The 17,276-nt window shown below is 43.7% G+C and overlaps 1 protein-coding gene across 1 annotated transcript in view; it reads right to left on the reverse strand.

The window, feature by feature from the left end:
* The window catches only part of MARCHF1 (membrane associated ring-CH-type finger 1), a 472,347-nt gene that overhangs the window by 8,024 nt on the left and 447,047 nt on the right, over positions 1–17,276 (reverse strand). The window contains exon 7 of the mRNA XM_068542410.1: positions 10,760–10,907. Within this exon, the coding sequence (XP_068398511.1) occupies positions 10,760–10,907 (148 nt within the window). The remainder of the gene's footprint in view (positions 1–10,759; positions 10,908–17,276) is intronic.

The raw sequence follows: 17,276 nt of genomic DNA on the forward strand, positions 1-17,276 counted from the left end.
CTCTGATTGCTGTGGCTAAAACTTCCAAAACTATGTTGAATAATAGTGGGGAGAGTGGGCAACCTTGTCTTGGTCCTGATCTTAGTGGAAATGGTTTCAGTTTTTCACCATTGAGAACGATGTTGGCGGGGGGTTTGTCATATATGGCCTTTATTATGTTGAGGTAAGTTCCCTCTATGCCTACTTTCTGGAGGGTTTTTTTTATCATAAAACTGTTGCATTTTGTCAAAAGCCTTTTCTGCACCTATTGAAATGATCATATGGTATTCCACCTTCATTTGTTAATATGGTGTATCACGTTGATTGATTTGCATATTTTGGAGAATCCTTGCATTCCTGGGATAAACCCCACTTGATCATGGTGTATGAGCCTTTTAATGTGCTGTTGGATTCTGTTTGCTAGTATTTTGTTGAGGATTTTTGCCTCTATGTTCATCAGTGATATTGGCCTGTAGTTTTCTTTCTTTGTGACATCTTTATCTGCTTTTGGTATCAGGGTGATGGTGGTCTCGTAGAATGAGTTTCGGAGTGGTCCTCCCTCTGCTGTATTTTGGAAGAGTGAGAAATATAGGTGTTAGCTCTTCTCTAAATATTTGATAGAATTAGACTGTGAAGCCATCGGGTCATGGGCTTTTGTTTGTTGGAAGATTTTTAATCACAGTCTCAATTTCAGTGCTTGTGATTGGTCTGTTTATATTTTCTATTTCTTCTTGGTTCAGTCTCTGAATGTTGTGCTTTTCTAAGAATTTGTCCATTTCTTCCAGGGTGTCCATTTTACTGCCATATAGTTGCTTGTAGTAATCTCTCATGATCCTATGTATTTCTGCAGTGTCAGTTGCTACTTCTCCTTTTTCATTTCTAATTCTATTGATTTGAGTCTTCTTCCTTTTTTTCTTGAGGAATCTGGCTAATGGTTTACCAATTTCATTTATCTTCTCAAAGAACCACCTTTTAGTTTTATTGATCTTTGCTATTATTTCCTTCATTTCTTTTTCATCTATTTCTGATCTGATCTTTATAATTTATTTCCTTCTGCTAACTTTGGGGTTTTTTTGTTCTTTCTCTAATTGCTATAGGTGTAAGTTTAGGTTGTTTATTTGAGATTTTTCATGTTTCTTGAGGTATGATTGTATTGCTAAACTTCCCTCTTAGAACTGCTTTTCCTGCAACCCATAGGTTTTGGTTCGTTTTGTTTCCATTGTCATTTCTTTCTCGGTATTTTTTGATTTCCTCTTTGATTTCTTCAGTGATATCTTGGTTATTTAGTAATGTATTGTTTAGCCTCCATGTGTTTGTATTTTTTTACAGATTTTTTTCCCTGTAATTGATATCTAGTCTCATAGTGTTGTGGTCGGAAAAGATACTTGATACAATTTCAGTTTTCTTAAATTTACCAAGGCTTGATTTGTGATCCAAGATATGATCTATCCTGGAGAATGTTCCATGAACGATTGAGAAGAAAGTGTATTCTGTTGTTTTTGGATGGAATGTCCTATAAATATCAATTAAGTCCATCTTGTTTAATGTATCATTTAAAGCTTGTGTTTCTTTATTTATTTTCATTTTGGATGATCTGTCCATTGGTGAAAGTGGGGTGTTAAAGTTCCCTACTATGATTGTGTTACTGTCGATTTCCCCTTTGATGGCTGTTAGCATTTGCCTTATGTATTGAGGTGCTCCTATGTTGGGTGCATAAATATTTGCAATTGTTATACCTTCTTCTTGGATTGATCCCTTGATCATTATGTAGTGTCCTTCTTTGTCTCTTGTAATAGCCTTTATTTTAAAGTCTATTTTGTCTGATACGAGAATTGCTACTCAGGCTTTCTTCTGATTTCTACTTGCACGGAATATCTTTTTCCATCCCCTCACTTTCAATCTGTATTTGTCCCTAGGTCTGAAATGGGTTTCTTGTAGACAGCATATCTATGGGTCTTGTTTTTGTATCCATTCAGCCAGTCTGTGTCTTTTGGTGGGAGCATTTAATCCACTTACATTTAAGGTAATTATTGATATGTATGTTCCTATTCCCATTTTCTTAAATGTTTTGGGTTTGTTATTGTAGGTGTTTTCCTTGTCTTGTGTTTCTTGCCTAGAGATGTTCCTTTAGCATTTGTCGTAAAGCTGGTTTGGTGGTGCTGAACTCTCTCAGCTTTTGCTTGTCTGTAAAGATTTTAATTTCTCCATCAAATCTGAATGAGATCCTTGCTGGGTAGAGTAATCTTGGTTGTAGGTTTTTCTCCTTCATCACTTTAAGTATATCCTGCCACTCCCTTCTGGCTTGCAGAGTTTCTGCTGAAAGATCAGCTGTTAACCTTATGGGGATTCCCTTGTGTGTTATTTGTTGTCTTTCACTTGCTGCTTTTAATATTTTTTCTTTTTATTTAATTTTTGATAGTTTGATTAATATGTCTTGGTATGTTTCTCCTTGGATTTGTCCTGTATGGGACTCTCTGCACTTCCTGGATTTGATTAACTATTTCCTTTCCCATATTAGAGAAGTTTTCAACTATAATCTCTTCTAATATTTTCTCAGTCCCTTTCCTTTTCTCTTCTTCTGGGTCCCCTATAATTCGAATGTTGGTGTGTTTAATGTTGTCCCAGAGGTCTCTGAGACTGTCCTCAATTCTTTTCATTCTTATTTCTTTATTCTCTCTGCAGTAGTTATTTCCACTATTTTATCATCCAGGTCCCTTATCTGTTTTTCTACCTCAGTTATTCTGCTCTTGATTCCTTCTAGAGAATTTTTAATTTCATTTATTGTGTTGTTCATCATTGTTTATTTGCTCGTTAGGTCTTCTAGGTCCTTGTTTAACGTTTCTTGTATTCTCTCCATTGTATTTCCATGATTTTGGATCATCTTTACTATCATTACTCTGAATTCTTTTTCAGGTAGACTGCTTATTTCCTCTTCATTTGTTTGGTCTGGTGGGTTTTTACCTTGCTCCTTCATCTGCTATGTGTTTCTCTGTCTGTCTTCTCATTTTGCTTAACTTACTCTGTTTAGGGTCTCCTTTTTGCAGGCTGCAGGTTCATAGTTCCCATTGTTTTTGGTGTTTGCGCCCAGTGGCTGAGGTTGGTTCAGTGGGTTGTGTAGGCTTCCTGGTGGAGGGGACTAGTGCCTGTGTTCTGGTGGATGTGGCTGGATCTTGTCTTTCTGGTGGGCAGGTCCACGTCTGGTGGTGTGTTTTGGGGTGTCTGTGTCCTTATTATGATTTTAGGCAGCCTCTCTTCTAATGGGTGGGGTTGTGTTTCTGTCTTGCTAGTCGTTTGGCATATGGTGTCCAGCACTGTAGCTTGCTGGTCGTTGAGTGGAGCTGGGTCTTAGCATTGAGATGGAGATCTATGGGAAAGCTTTCACTGTTTGATATTACATGGAGCCGGGAGGTCTCTGGTGGACCAATGTCCTGAACTCTGCTCTCCCACCTCAGAGGCACAGGTCTGACACCCGCTGGAGCACCAAGACCCGACACCTGCTGGAGCACCAAGATCCTGTCAGCCACACGGCTCAGAAGGAAAGGGAAAAAGAAAGAGAGAGAGAGACAGGGAGGGAGAGAGGGAGGGAGGGAGGGAGGGAGGAAGGAAGGAGCGTTAAAAACTATACTAAAAAAAGAAACAAAACAAAAACGGAGAGACAGAACCCTAGGACACATAGTAATAGCAAAGCTATACAGACAAACTCACACCAAGGTACACACATACACACTCACAAAAAGAGAAAAAGGAAATAAGTATATATATCATTGCTCCCAAAGTCCACCACCTCTTGGGATGATTTGTTGTCTGTTCAGGTATTCCACAGATGCAGGGTACATCAAGTTGACTGTGGAGATTTAATCTGCTGCTTCTGAGGCTGCTGGGAGAGATTTCCCTTTCTCGTCTTTGTTCGCACAGCTCCCGGGGTTCAGCTTTGGATTTGGACCCGCCTCTGCATGTAAGTCGCCTGAGGGCGTCTGTTCTTTGCTCACACAGGACGGGGTTAAAGGAGCAGCTGCTTCGGGGGCTCTGGCTCACTCAGGCGGGGGGAGGGAGCGGTACGGAGGAGGCGGGGCGAGCCTGCGGCGTCAGAGGCGTCGTGACGTTGCAGCAGCCCGAGGCGCGCCGTGCGTTCTCCCGGGGAAGTTGTCCCCGGATCACGGGAGCCTGGCCGTGGCGGGCTGCACCAGCTGCCGGGAGGGGCGGTGTGGAGAGTGACCTGTGCTCGCACACAGGCTTCTTGGTGGCGGCAGCAGCAGCCTTAGCGTCTCATGCCCGTCTCTGGGGTCCGCGCTGATGGCCGCAGCTCGTGCCCGTCTCTGGAGCTCGTTTAGGCGGCGCTCTGAATCCCCTCTCCTCGCGCACCAGGAAACAAAGAGGTAAGAAAAAGTCTCTTGCCTCTTCGGCAGCTGCAGACCTTTTTCCCAGACTCCCTCCCGGCTAGCCGTGGCGCACTAGCCCCCTTCAGGCTGTGTTCACGCCGCCAACCCCAGTCCTCTCCCTGCGATCCGACTGAAGCCCGAGCCTCAGCTCCCAGCCCCGCCCGCCCCGGCGGGGGAGCGGACAAGCCTCTCGGGCTGGTGAGTGCTGCTCGGCGCCGAGCCTCCGTGCGGGAATCTCTCCGCTTTGCCCTCTGCACCCCTGTGGCTGCGCTCTCCTCCGTGGCTCCGAAGCTTCCCCCTCCGCCAACCACAGTCTCTGCCTGCGAAGAGGCTTCCTAGTGTGTGGACACCTTTCCTCCTTCACGGCTCCCTCCCACTGGTGCAGGTCCCGTCCCTATTCTTTTGTCTCTGTTATTTCTTTTTTCTTAGCCCTCCCCATGTACGTGGGGATTTTCTTGCCTTTTGGGAAGTCTGAGGTCTTCTGCCAGCGTTCAGTAGGTGTTCTGTATGAGTTGTTCCACATGTAGATGTATTTCTGATGTATTTGTGGGGAGGAAGGTGATCTCCACGTCTTACTTTTCAGCCATCTTGAAGGTCTCTCTCCTTAACTAGCTTTAATGGTAATTTTTACTGTGAGTAAACACGAATGATACATGTGCTGTTTGTATAAACACTTTGTTTCTTTTTTTTAAAATAATATAGTATGTGTTTTTTTTTTTTTTTTTATAAATTTATTTATTTATTAATTTATTTTTGTCTGCGTTGGGTCTTCGTTGCTGTGCGCGGGCTTTCTCTAGTTGTTTCGAGCTGGGGCTACTCTTCATTGTGGTGCACGGGCTTCTCATTGCGGTGGCTTCTCTTGTTTCAGAGCAAGGGATCTAGGTGCACGGGCTTCAGTAGTTGTGGCTCGTGGCCTCTGGAGCGCAGGCTCAGTAGTTGTGGTGCACGGGCTTAGTTGTTCCGCGGCATGTGGGATCTTCCCGGACCAGGGCTCGAACTCGTGTCCCCTGCATTGGCAGATGGATTCTTATCCACTGCACCACCAGGGAAGCCCTAAACACCTTGTTTCCATTTATCTGATGCAAGGGCAAATTCATGGTGTTTTTGAAAAATGAATCATCGAAAGTTTGGAGAATGTTCAGTCCAATTTAGTCAACAAATGAGAAAAGTGAGCTTCAGAGTGATAATTATTTCATTCAAGATAACTAGCACATGACCAAGGCAGAACGATACCCTGTCCTTCTGACCACTTGCCCAAGCCGGTGTTTACCACTTTGGCGTTGTTCACAATAAGAGCATGTGTAATTACATTAAAAAGGAATGTTTAAGCAACAGTGCTGAAACGGAGAATATAATATGGATGGCAGGAAAGTGATTTTTAAGACATTCTCAAAGCAGATGTTAACAGCCAGCAGGCACGGCCCAGCCCTGGATGTTCTCGGAGGCTCACAGGGGAGTGAGACAAAATCAATTTCTTATTCTAGTCCCTCGCTTCTATGCATTTAAATGTTCCTGCAGCAGCCTTAACATCTATAGTCCCTTTAATAGACAGCATGGGGCTTTGCTGGTGACGCAGTGGTTAAGAATCCACCTGACAATGCAGGGGACACGGGTTTGAGCCCTGGTCCAGGAAGATCCCACGTGCCACGGAGCAACTAAGCCTGTGTGCCACAACTACTGATCCTGCACTCTAGAGCCTGCAAGCCACAACTACTGAGCCCACGTGCCTAGAGCCTGTGCTCCGCAACAAGAGAAGCCACTGCAATGAGAAGCCCGTGCACCACAACGAAGAGTATCCCCTGCTCGCCGCAACTAGAGAAAGTCTGCGTGCAGCAACAAAGACCCAATGCAGTCAAAAATAACTAAACAAATAAATAAATTTATTTAAAATAAAATAGACAGCATGAACTTTTGTTTCGTTTTCCTGGTCTGTATTTTTGTGATTTGTTTTCAGCACACAGATAGTACCCTGGAGCATTCCTCTAGAATATGTAAAGATAAGGCAGGAGGAGTAATTGTTCTCCCAAATTAGAGTTGGCAACATGGATAATTTAGGGAGTTAAAGTTTCAAGTACCATGTATTTATTTCTGTTTTTGTTTTCATCACAGGAAATAGAAAGAGAGGGATCTGGGGCATGATGTTTATTTAATCTAAAAGGACAGCCACTTAAAAACATACAAAGGACTTTTTCCTGGCAGTGTTGTTTTTACAGCTCAGAAGATGCTGTTTTATATTTGACCTCCACTCTGGTTAAAGAAGGGCAAATTGTTCCTCCTCAAAAGTTTTTGAAGGTTTTCAAGATGGATTTAAAATATTTTGACTTTTAAATTATGCAGTTTTTCCCAAAACTTTAAAAGCCAATTCAGGATCAGCTCCCCCTGTTCCAACGCCAAAGGAAGATTAAAATAATAACTCACACAGATGCCCGCACTACCCGAAAATGTGCACTTGGGGAAGTTAGGTGTTAAGTACAATTTGAACATAAGTGCAGAGAGTCTTCTACTAAAAAACTTTTACAAAAGTCACCATGGTCCCATTTGACATTACCCAAGTCAGGAGCTGTCCCACTGGTCAGTGACTCTGTAGGAATAACCATGGGAACTGCTTCGTGATAAAGATCTTGCTTCCTATTTCAGAAGCTCAGAACACCAAAGATAAAAGCTATGTCATTTTCACTTGCTTTTAAGACACAAAATAGGGACTCTCCTTGTGGTCCAGTGGTTAAGAATCCGTCTTCCAGTGCATGGGATGCGGGTTCAATCCCTGGTCGGGGAACTAAGATCCCACATGCCGCAGGGTAATAACTAAGCCTGCGTGGCGCAACTACTGAGCCCACACACTCCTCTGGAGCTCGTGTGCCACAACTAGAGAGAAGCCTGTGTGCCGCAATGAAGAGCCCGCACACCGCAACAAAAGATCTCGCGTGCTGCAACCAAGAGCCGACGCAGCCAAAAATAAATAAATAAATATTTTTAAAAACCTGAAAATAACTTTTAAAAGTATATGGTAGAAAGCTGACCCTATATACTGTGTGTGTGTATATATATGTGTATAGATAGCTATAGCTATAGATATTAAGAAGCTGACCTTTGATTATCATTCAACCTTTTCTGTTGGGAAATATGACTGAGGACTCTTGAGGGACAGTCCATTGGAGACTGTGGTCTGAAATCCTGCATCTACCCAGAACTGAGAAAGAGAAAAAACGTTTTGAAGAAAAATTCCAAAAGAAAGAAAAAAAGTGGAAAAATGTGTGTATGAGGCATTCACTGTCACCGTTCCTCCTCCATTGACTGGGCCCCTTGCCAGGTCCCAGACACACTGCTCAGCGCCCAGGATGTGCTGGTGAGCAGGGCAGACGCTGCCCAGCCTGCTTGGAGCTCAGTCTACTGGTGAGGGGAGACAGACAATTAAATATGTGATTATAATAAGGTGTGGTAAGTCTCCTGGTAGGGCAGAGCTGCTCAGCCTGACTGCACAACAGAATCATGTAAGGGGTAACTAAATCTAAACCTTTGGGGGTAAAACTCACGCTTTGTAGTGGTGTAGACTCTGCACAGGGGATGCGACAGGTGGTCCAGGTAGGGGGGCTACAGGAGCAGGTGTTCTCAACACTTAGAGGGTGTCAGCTACCCCCACATTGCTGGGCTCCACCCGCAGAACCTCTGATTCATAGGTCTGGGGTGGGGAGAGGCCAGGAACCTGCACTTCTAGCAAGTACCTAGGTAATGCTGATGCTGTGGATTTGGGGACCACACGCTGAGAGCTGCTGAGGTAGTAACAGTTACTCTAGTTCAGGGAGCTGAACTGAGTTTCCAAGAGGGAGTGATGTCTAAGGTAAACTGTGAAGGCTGAGTGGGGCTCAGGTGTGTGATGACCCGTGAGCGTGTGAGTGAGTGTGTGGGGTGGACACGAGAAGCTCGAGGACATGTGTCAGGGAGACGGAAAAGCAGAGCAGGGTCTGGAAGCAGATCTGGGAGCTGAACCAGTGTTCGGCATAATTGGCTTCAGCCAGGTCATGAGGTCAGCGTAGCCCCATTCCAGGGTCCAGGGTGTATTTTAAGAGACATGAGTAAACAGGGGTAGAATGTGGTCAGATTTGTGTTTTGTAAATTTGCTGCAAGTCCATTTCTGGATGTGGGTTGAAGGTGGGCAAAACTGGAGAAAGTCTAGCTAAGGAGCAGTTTTCCAGTAAAAGAGATGATCGTTTGCACACGGGTGGTGGCAGAGTGGGGAGGGAGAGAAAGGGACCGATCCCTGAGGTGTGTGGCACAGACTAAATAAATAGGACTTGGTGACCGATGTAAGGTGGACGTTGGAGGTGGCGAGGAGTGAAGCCTGGGGTACATTTGGTTACTGGGGGTTAGCGATGCCATTCCCACAGGGGTCAGAGTGGGAAGTGGTGGTAGCTTAGGAGTTTGGACACACTGCGTCCAGGTGCCTGGGAGACCTTTAAATGGAGAGGTCTGGGAGGCAGGTAGATGTGTGGTTGGAGATCATATGCGTGTGTGTGTGGGGTTACCAGCATAGAAGTGACACCTGAAGGCATAATGACACCCAGGGGGACTAGAGAGGGAGAGAAATTGAAAGAGGCATGGGTCATGGGTCACGGGTTTCAGGGCTGAGGTTGTGACAGTCATGTCCACTGTGGGATAAACGACTGCTGTTCACTCACAGGTGTCAGAAGTGGGATTGAGTAAATGAGTTAAGAGAGAGGTTCTGAGCTGCCTGCCTATGGATGACATGAGAGTGCATCCTCCTGTTCTGTCCGGGAGAGGTGCCATCATCTTGTTTCCCTCCCCTGTAGCTGGGGGACAGCAGCGGGAGCCCCGCAGGCTGGGGCAGCCAGGCCCAGGCAGGGTGGCCACCGGGAGAGGGCAAGGCTACGCCGGAACGCTGAATCAGACATCAGGACATATCCAGCCCGGCTTCAGGTCTGCTCTGGATTGTGAGGAAACACGGCAGTCCTAAGGTCGTAGGCTGGGTGTAGTGAGGTGGGGAAGGTGATGGGGTGTCTCTTCGTCTTCACGTACACACACCATCAGCTGCAATGTTTGTGGCATACTTTCTGTTACCTGGCTTGAGCCAGTTCCTGTAGCCGTAGGCGATATGGGCTTAAAATAAATAAATAAATAAAAAGTTCCTACCCTGAAGGAACTTAGATAGCAGGGATGCGACAGACATTTTAAAATCCAGCATCTCAGGAACAACGCATAATGTAGTTGTAAACAACGTAGTTTGGTATAAACTGTATATAAATGAGTTAGTACTGACACAAAAATACCCGCCACCTGTTTTTTCGAGCACTTTCATTCCCGTTCAGAAGAGGACACTGCCTCTAGAGAACCCCTGCCACACACATGCTCCAGCTACATAAAACACATCCCAGGGGGTCTGGGGTCCCGGTCCTTTTGAGTCCAGCCCTGTTCTACCCAGAAGCAGCACCCAAGGAGCACGAGAAGGGGGACCCTCCCCCCTGCTTTTGTGAACCCCAACAAAGAGACACAGAAGAAAGAAACCTCTCCTTTAAAAAATTCTTTTCCTCCTTCCTTCTTTCCCTCACTGCCTCTCATCTTGTTCTTTCTTTCACTTTCTTCTTTTCTTGAGGGAGACACAAACTTAGTGTTATCAACTGAACAACTTCTTCCAAATTCACTGCTGGTTTTCTATATAATTTATATATTTCCCCCCCAGGGGGAGGCTAGGGGAATATTCCTCACTGTTTCACCTGCTATGATTTAGGCTACAGGCTAAAAGCCAGCAGAACCTGCTGAGAAACAGAACTGGGTACGGAGGTGAAGATAAACAAGCCATTTTTGCTCCTGTTTTGAAGGACCTATCCATTGACAATGTTAGAATATGCCTCAGTGGTTTTAAAACATCTCTCTTTGCAGGCTTGATATCATCCTTCACTATCAAACTTAGCATGGCAAATATTTCAAACTGCAGTGTTAATCCACTCTATCAAATTATAGCGTGCTAATTAATAAGCTGTAACACATCTCTACTAACTGCCATCTTATTTGTGTGTTACAAGAAGCCCTGATTGGGGAGAATTAAATACAATGAAAGACCTTCTATTTTTTCCGCTGTTTGCCTTTTGCCATCAGGCAGAACCTGATACTTATCAGCTCCTTGAAAAGCCTAAAGTGGCGCACGGCCTCTGAATATTCCTCCCCCACTAAGGTTTACTTGATAAACCTTATTTCTCAGCTTGGGACCCCTGTATGCCCAGTGCTTTATCGTCCGAGTGGTCATCAATAACATAACTGGAGACGACTCTGTCGCCAGGACTGGGTGTTGCTCGTGCACCCAACGTGCTCCGGGAAACATCTTCCCTGCCTGTCTCGGGTGTCGTCCCAGGATCCAAGAGGGAAAGAGAATGGACACATGCTCTTACCGTTATCATTGCCTTGCTTGATTTCCTCCGCTGTCCGATCAATCAACACGTACAAAGACCAGACCACGCAGGTGATGGCAATGACGTGGAAGGTGACAGAGCAGAATATCTTCCTCCTCTCGCTCCTGGTCATCTGCAGTTTCTCCCACTGCAATTACAAAGGAATCACACGCAACTGAATCCCCAACCCGTAAATGTCACTCCCAATTTATACCCCAGGCATAAATCATGAATCGAGGGAAAACACTGGAGAGTTGTCATTTTAGATGACACTATAATATTCACATAAGTCTTTGTGTTTGAAAAGATCTGGAATCATAACCCGTGGAGTTATAACAACTTAAGCATATATTAAAATGAAAAAAAAAATTTTTCCTGTTCTCCAAATGAATTAAATTAGGTCATTCCTGGTTTGCTACCCTGTAGTTCCCTTGTCTGTAACACGAAGGGGCCAGTTTTAATATTGTACAATTTGCAGAAACCATTTCTACTCAGGTGTCTGCATATTACTTTTCTGTGGCCCTAGGTTATAAGCAGTAATACATAGTCTCTTCTTGGATTAATACATAACCTGATACAGTGTTGCATTCTTGAATGTGTCAATTTAACAAGTATTTGAATGGCTGAATGATATCTGTGAGAGAAAGTCAACATCTGTTCACGACTCTTCTCCTAGAAGACAAATTTTATCCTCCCGGCAATGGGAGAAAGTCAGCTGCAACCCCTTTCAGAGCAGCCTTGCTTTTCTGCTGCCACTACTGTCACAATCACTGTACCCGAGTCACACTCCTCAGAAAGTTGAGGGCTGCCCCCTCAGCCTGCGAGAGGGGGAGGGCCACAGTGTTTATAGTAGGAAGTCAAGGATTACATGAGGGAACATCTCCATTATTTGAAGTAATAGGCTCAAATGAAATTTTTGCTACCAAACAAAACTTTAATGCCTTGACAGCGACACTATCACTTGATTACTATGTTAGGATTTGATCTTTATTTTTCTTTGCATATTTCTATAGGAAAATCAAATCACTATGATCTTATTAGATCATGGATTATTTCAGTAATCCATGATTCTTTACATTCTTTTTTCTTAAAAACTGAAGTATAGTTGATTTACAGTATTGTGTTAGTTTCAGGTGTACAGCAAAGTGATTCTGTTTTATATATATATATATATATATATATATATATATATATATATGTATATATATATTCTTTTTCAGATTCTTTTCCATTATAGATTATTACAAGATATTATAGCTCCCTGTTCTATATAGTAGGTCCTTGTTGCTTATCTGTTTTCCATATAGTAGTGTGTATCTGTTAATCCCAAACTCTTAATTTATCCATTCTCCCACCCTATCCCCTTTGGTTACCAAAAGTTTGTTTTCTATTTCTGTGTGTCTATTTCTGTTTTGTAAATAGGTCCATTTGTATCTTTTTTTAGATTCCACATATAATTGATATCATATGATATTTGTCTTTGTCTGACTTCACTTAGTATGATAATCTTTAGGTCCATCCATGTTGCTGTGAACGGCATTATTTCATTCTTTTTTATGGCTGAGTAGTATTCCATTGTGTGTGTGTGTGTGTATGATATATATATCACATCTTCTTTACCCACTCCCCTGTCGATGGACATTTAGGCTGCTTCCAGATCTCGGCTAGTGGTGTGAATAGTGCTGCTACAATTCGTCACATTCTTTACCTGTTATGCTCTCGCTAAAAGCAGAACCCTTAGAGCTTCAGAAGGCACTCTCCCATCCCACCCCACCATCATGCTCCCTGAAGCCTGGCTCTGCCACCAGCTCTGGGACATGGGTGAAGCCTTCGGTCTTTCCGGGCCCAGATGCCTCATTTTCCTTAGAGTCAGAGGTGTGATGGACAGGTGTGGTGGAGAATACACTCCTCTCCTTTTCCTGCACTAACAGACTAAACCTCTGAGGCTGGCACTGGGCCAGCTGAAGCTGCTTTCCCACCTTCCTGGCAGAGGTGACAAGGACTGCTTCCTACCGGTGAGATGTGAGTGGCTATCTCCTGGGATGCTGAGTTTTTGTCTTCCTGACCCAGGAATTGCCCCTTCCTCTTTCATTTTCTCTTCTTTGCTATTAATGAGGAGTTCCTAATTAATGGTAAAAGTCCCAACAGTCATCTTGCAACCTTGAGGAAAAGCCTTGAGAATCGGAGAGACCTCAGCCAATCGGCCACAGCTCACTTCCGGCTGCCTGTCATATGCGAGGGAAAGAAAGCCCTGTCTGGCTGAGCCGTTATTTCTCAGGACTCTGGTCCTCGCCGTCAGAGGCCATTCCTGATAGGATCAAATAGAAACCTCCTAACTTCCTTTCCGGTCTGAATGTGAAGGTCCTATCATTTCATTTGTAAGAGAGCACAATGCTTAAAGTCTGATCATGACCCTCTAGAAAGCTTCTTAAACATTTTAGAGAAAGGAATGTTTTCTTTACAAACACTATCCGTTCCTCTCTTACTGCCCGGGTAATCGTCACAGAGTTTTCCTTACAGAGTCTGTTAGAGCCAACTAACCATTCGTACCTCATCTTGGACTTTCTTTTCCAGCAAACTATATTTTATATATTATTCTAAGTAAATAATGGAAAACCTTAGTAATGAAGCTACGGGGAAACCAGATGCTTCAATCTAAAATCTATTTTAAATTAATCAATATTGAATTGAGAAGATTTCAGGATGTGCATCTTAGCTTTTATCAAAACTTCACATCATAGGTGTGAAAGATTGATTTTTAAAATTTCATTTTGTTATTGATTTATTATGATGTTAATCTGAATAATTTGTGTGATTATAGAACAGAACATTATTGTTTTGGCAACAGCATTTTGTGATTTAATAACTATTTCTTGGATTACCTCAGTATCCAGTATGATCAGATAAAAAGTGCACGATGGTGCAGAAGGGCAACTTTCCATGGTCAAATTTCCTAAACGTTCCAAGCAGATGGCGATACCTTCATACTAAAATATCCATACCAAATCAACCCTCACTTGTAAGTCTGGCTTTGGAAAAAACGCTTAAAAAGTGAATCTTCTTCAATCTAAGGAGCGTTTTGATGAAGTGGCTGAAGCACATTCTTTAAAAGTAATGAGCCTCGAATAGAAAAATATCAGCGGCGCTGATAGGGATGAACCAAACTCCTTTTAGCTCCAGACAATAGAAGTTCTGAAGCTGTCACTTCCTAATCTCAGCAGCGTTTTATGGAGTGTAAAAGGACCAGCAAACGTTGCTACTTTCCTTTAGAAATCCTCGCAGGGACCACTCAGGAATTCACCAGACAGCACACGAGTGAACGCGGTACCACAGCGCCCTCGTCCGGGCGATCATATCACTGCACACGATACCCAGCGCCAGGCATCCGCAGAAACGTCAACAATTTCATAAAATGTTCGTCCACATTTTTGTACTTTCAGGTTTATATACAAAGTTTGAATAAGTTTTGCAAGCCCCACAGTGAGAAGTGGATCGGGAAGGCAAAGATAGAAATCTTATTTTAACAAAGTTGTCACGAAAGGGCAAATACTAATTTATTATTTGGGATGCTAAAATTCAACACCATCAGTTCGCGAAAGATTTTGTGATGGCACAGCGCTGATCTGCACAAATGCACATAGCATCGGGCTTCCCTGCCCAGCTGTATAAAGTAATGTGCGCTTATGCCCACAGACCACGTGTCCGTTGTGAAACGGCCCCCCCCCCCCACCACCTGTGGAGCGTTAAGAGAAGCCTCCTGGGTGCTCAGTTTTGGGGGGGGGGCCCCCCCCCACACGTCTCTGCAGGGGGTCTCAGAGGAGCTGGTGGAAGTGACCAGAAGCAGCAGCGCGGGAGGGGGGGCCGCACAGTCTCTCGAGCGCCTGGGCCTCTTTCCTCGCCAGCCCTTGCCCTCCTCGGCCTGCTCGTTCCCTTCACCTGCAACACCAGCTTCGCAATCTTAGCGCCCGGGACCTCGCTTCCCTTTACAGGATCCCTGGGTCTCTGGCACCTGTTTTACTGTCCTTAGCCTTTGATCCCTTATCCAGACCCCTCAACGACAGAGAGAATTGAACAGAACTCCGTTATTCAACTTAGAAATATACAATTAGATTGTTCTGAAAAGACTTCCAAATTGGAGCCAAAATTGATGCAGATACTGTTTCTGTGAAATTCTCCATTTGCTCTAGCGAGATGAAACTGAGCGAGTTTTCTAATTTAAATTACTTGTATTTGCCTTCTGTCCTAAAATATAAATTCAAAAGCACTGCCTAATGAGAATGCTTTTTTAATGTATTTTTTGTTGAAGTATAGTTGAATTACAACATTGTGTTAATTACTGTGGTACAGCAAAGTGACTCAGTTATACATATATATACATTCTTTTTTAAATATTCTTTTCTATTATGGTTTATCACAGAATATCGAATATGGTTCTCTGTGCTATACAGTGGGAGCTTGTTGTTTATCTCTGGGGCAGAGGTTCTTAAAGAGCTTCCCTGGGGCATCAGAATCAACATGGGACTTGTCAGTGTGACATTAATGAAAGAAGGAGGCCATCTGGCTGAGGTGGCTCAGTGCCTGGGCGCCCACATGAACAAACCAAAATCTAAGCCTCTAGACGTCTCACAATGGACACCAGTCAGAAAGTGTACACCATGCGAGCTGGTCCCTCAACAGAATTACAAATAACCAGGTACACAGATCGCCTGGTTTTCTTGCTAAGAGTCAAAACCTCAAATGTGACATCCATAAATGTTCCGTGGGTCTACCGCAATCTCCTGGAAAAACTCTTCCCCCCCCCCCCGCCACCCCATAGTGCTCTGTTCCCTTTTGGTCCACCAATAATTACTACTTAGCGTTGTTCATGCATGGTCCCACGTGAAGGGGTATTATACACTTCTGATTGAATGCAGCTCCTCTATTATTTCCCTTGGTAACAGGACAAGAGGAAATGGCCTCACGCTGCAGCAGGGGCTGGGACCCACATCCAAAGAACTCGCAAGCAGGAACAGTGAGTGTGGGCCGTGAAGTCTCCCGCTGAAATGTAACTATGGGATTGACAGCTCTGATTGCAGGACATTTGGAGCACATGTTGATCTGGAGTTGGGGGAAGTAGTCATTGACATGCAGGGCAGGAAAGATAACACTGCAAGCAAGTGGTGGTCTTACTGAAAAGTGGTTTACAAATTTTCCCAATAAGAAGAGGAATACCTGGGAACATGGAATCAATGGCTTCATTTGCTACCACCCTTGGCATCCAGAACTACTGAGTAATGGGTATTACCTGGACAAGGAGGGAATAATAATACAGATTCTTCAGCTCTGGGAGTCCTTATAAGTAGAAGTAGTTTTCAGCCTTGGCTATCTAACAGAAGCCTCTGGGCAGGTAAGGTCCCAGCACACATACCAGACCTCACTGACTCCATCACCGAGAGCACACTTGGTCCGTGGTCCAAGCACGTCTGCTAAAAATGAGGGCTCTGCCACTACGTGCTGTGTGCCCTGGGCTGGGTTACTTTAATCCTCTGTCCTTCCATTTCCTTACCTGTAAAAAGGTGATAAGAATAGTATCTACAGCAGCCACTACGGAGAAAAGTATGAAGTTTCCTCAAAAAACTAAAAATAGGGTTGCCATATGATCCAGCAATCCCAATCCTGGGAATATAGCTGGAGAAAATGCTAATTCGAAAAGACACATGCACCCCAATGTTCATTGCAGCACTATTTATAATAGCCAAGCCATGGAAGCAACCTAAGTGTCCACTGACAGATGAATGGATAAAGAAGATGTGGTACATATATACAATGGAATTAGCCATAAAAAAGAATGAAATAATGCCATTTGCAGCAACATGGATGGACCTAGAGATGATCATACTAAGTGAAGTAAGCCAGAAAGAAAAAGACAAATATCATATGATATATGATTATATGTGGAATCTGAAAAGTGATACACATGAACTTATTTATAAGACAGAAACTGACTCACAGTCATAGAAAACAGAATTATGGTTACCATATTTTATCTATGAAATCGATAAACAAGGTCCTACTGTACAGCACAGGGAACAATATTCAATATCCTGTAATAAACCATCATGGAAAAGAATGTGAAAAAGGATGTGTATGTATATGTATAACTGAATCACTTTGCTGTACACCGGAAACCAGCACAACATTGTAAATCAACTCTGCTATACTCCAATTAAAAAAAGAATAGTACGTACAGTACAGGGTCAAGTTTAAGTGAATTAATGCACATAGTGAGAAGGGCATCAGGCACTTGGAAAGAATTCAGCGAACGGTTATCATAACTTGGACCTTGCAGCACCACAGCACCTCAGCCAGTTAGACTCTGGTTGCTTTTACCTTCATGTTGATACCATCACTGGAGGATGAGGAAGGGATGAGTTGGGATTTGGTCATTTTGCAGAATTAAGGCAGTCGAAGCGCCCCACCCCCATCTATTTTCCAAGTACAAATAGATTTTTCTGAATATTGACTCTCATAGCAGAGA

The sequence above is a fragment of the Eschrichtius robustus genome, chromosome 4 (assembly GCF_028021215.1).
Source record: "Eschrichtius robustus isolate mEscRob2 chromosome 4, mEscRob2.pri, whole genome shotgun sequence".
NCBI classification, from domain to species: domain Eukaryota; kingdom Metazoa; phylum Chordata; class Mammalia; order Artiodactyla; family Eschrichtiidae; genus Eschrichtius; species Eschrichtius robustus.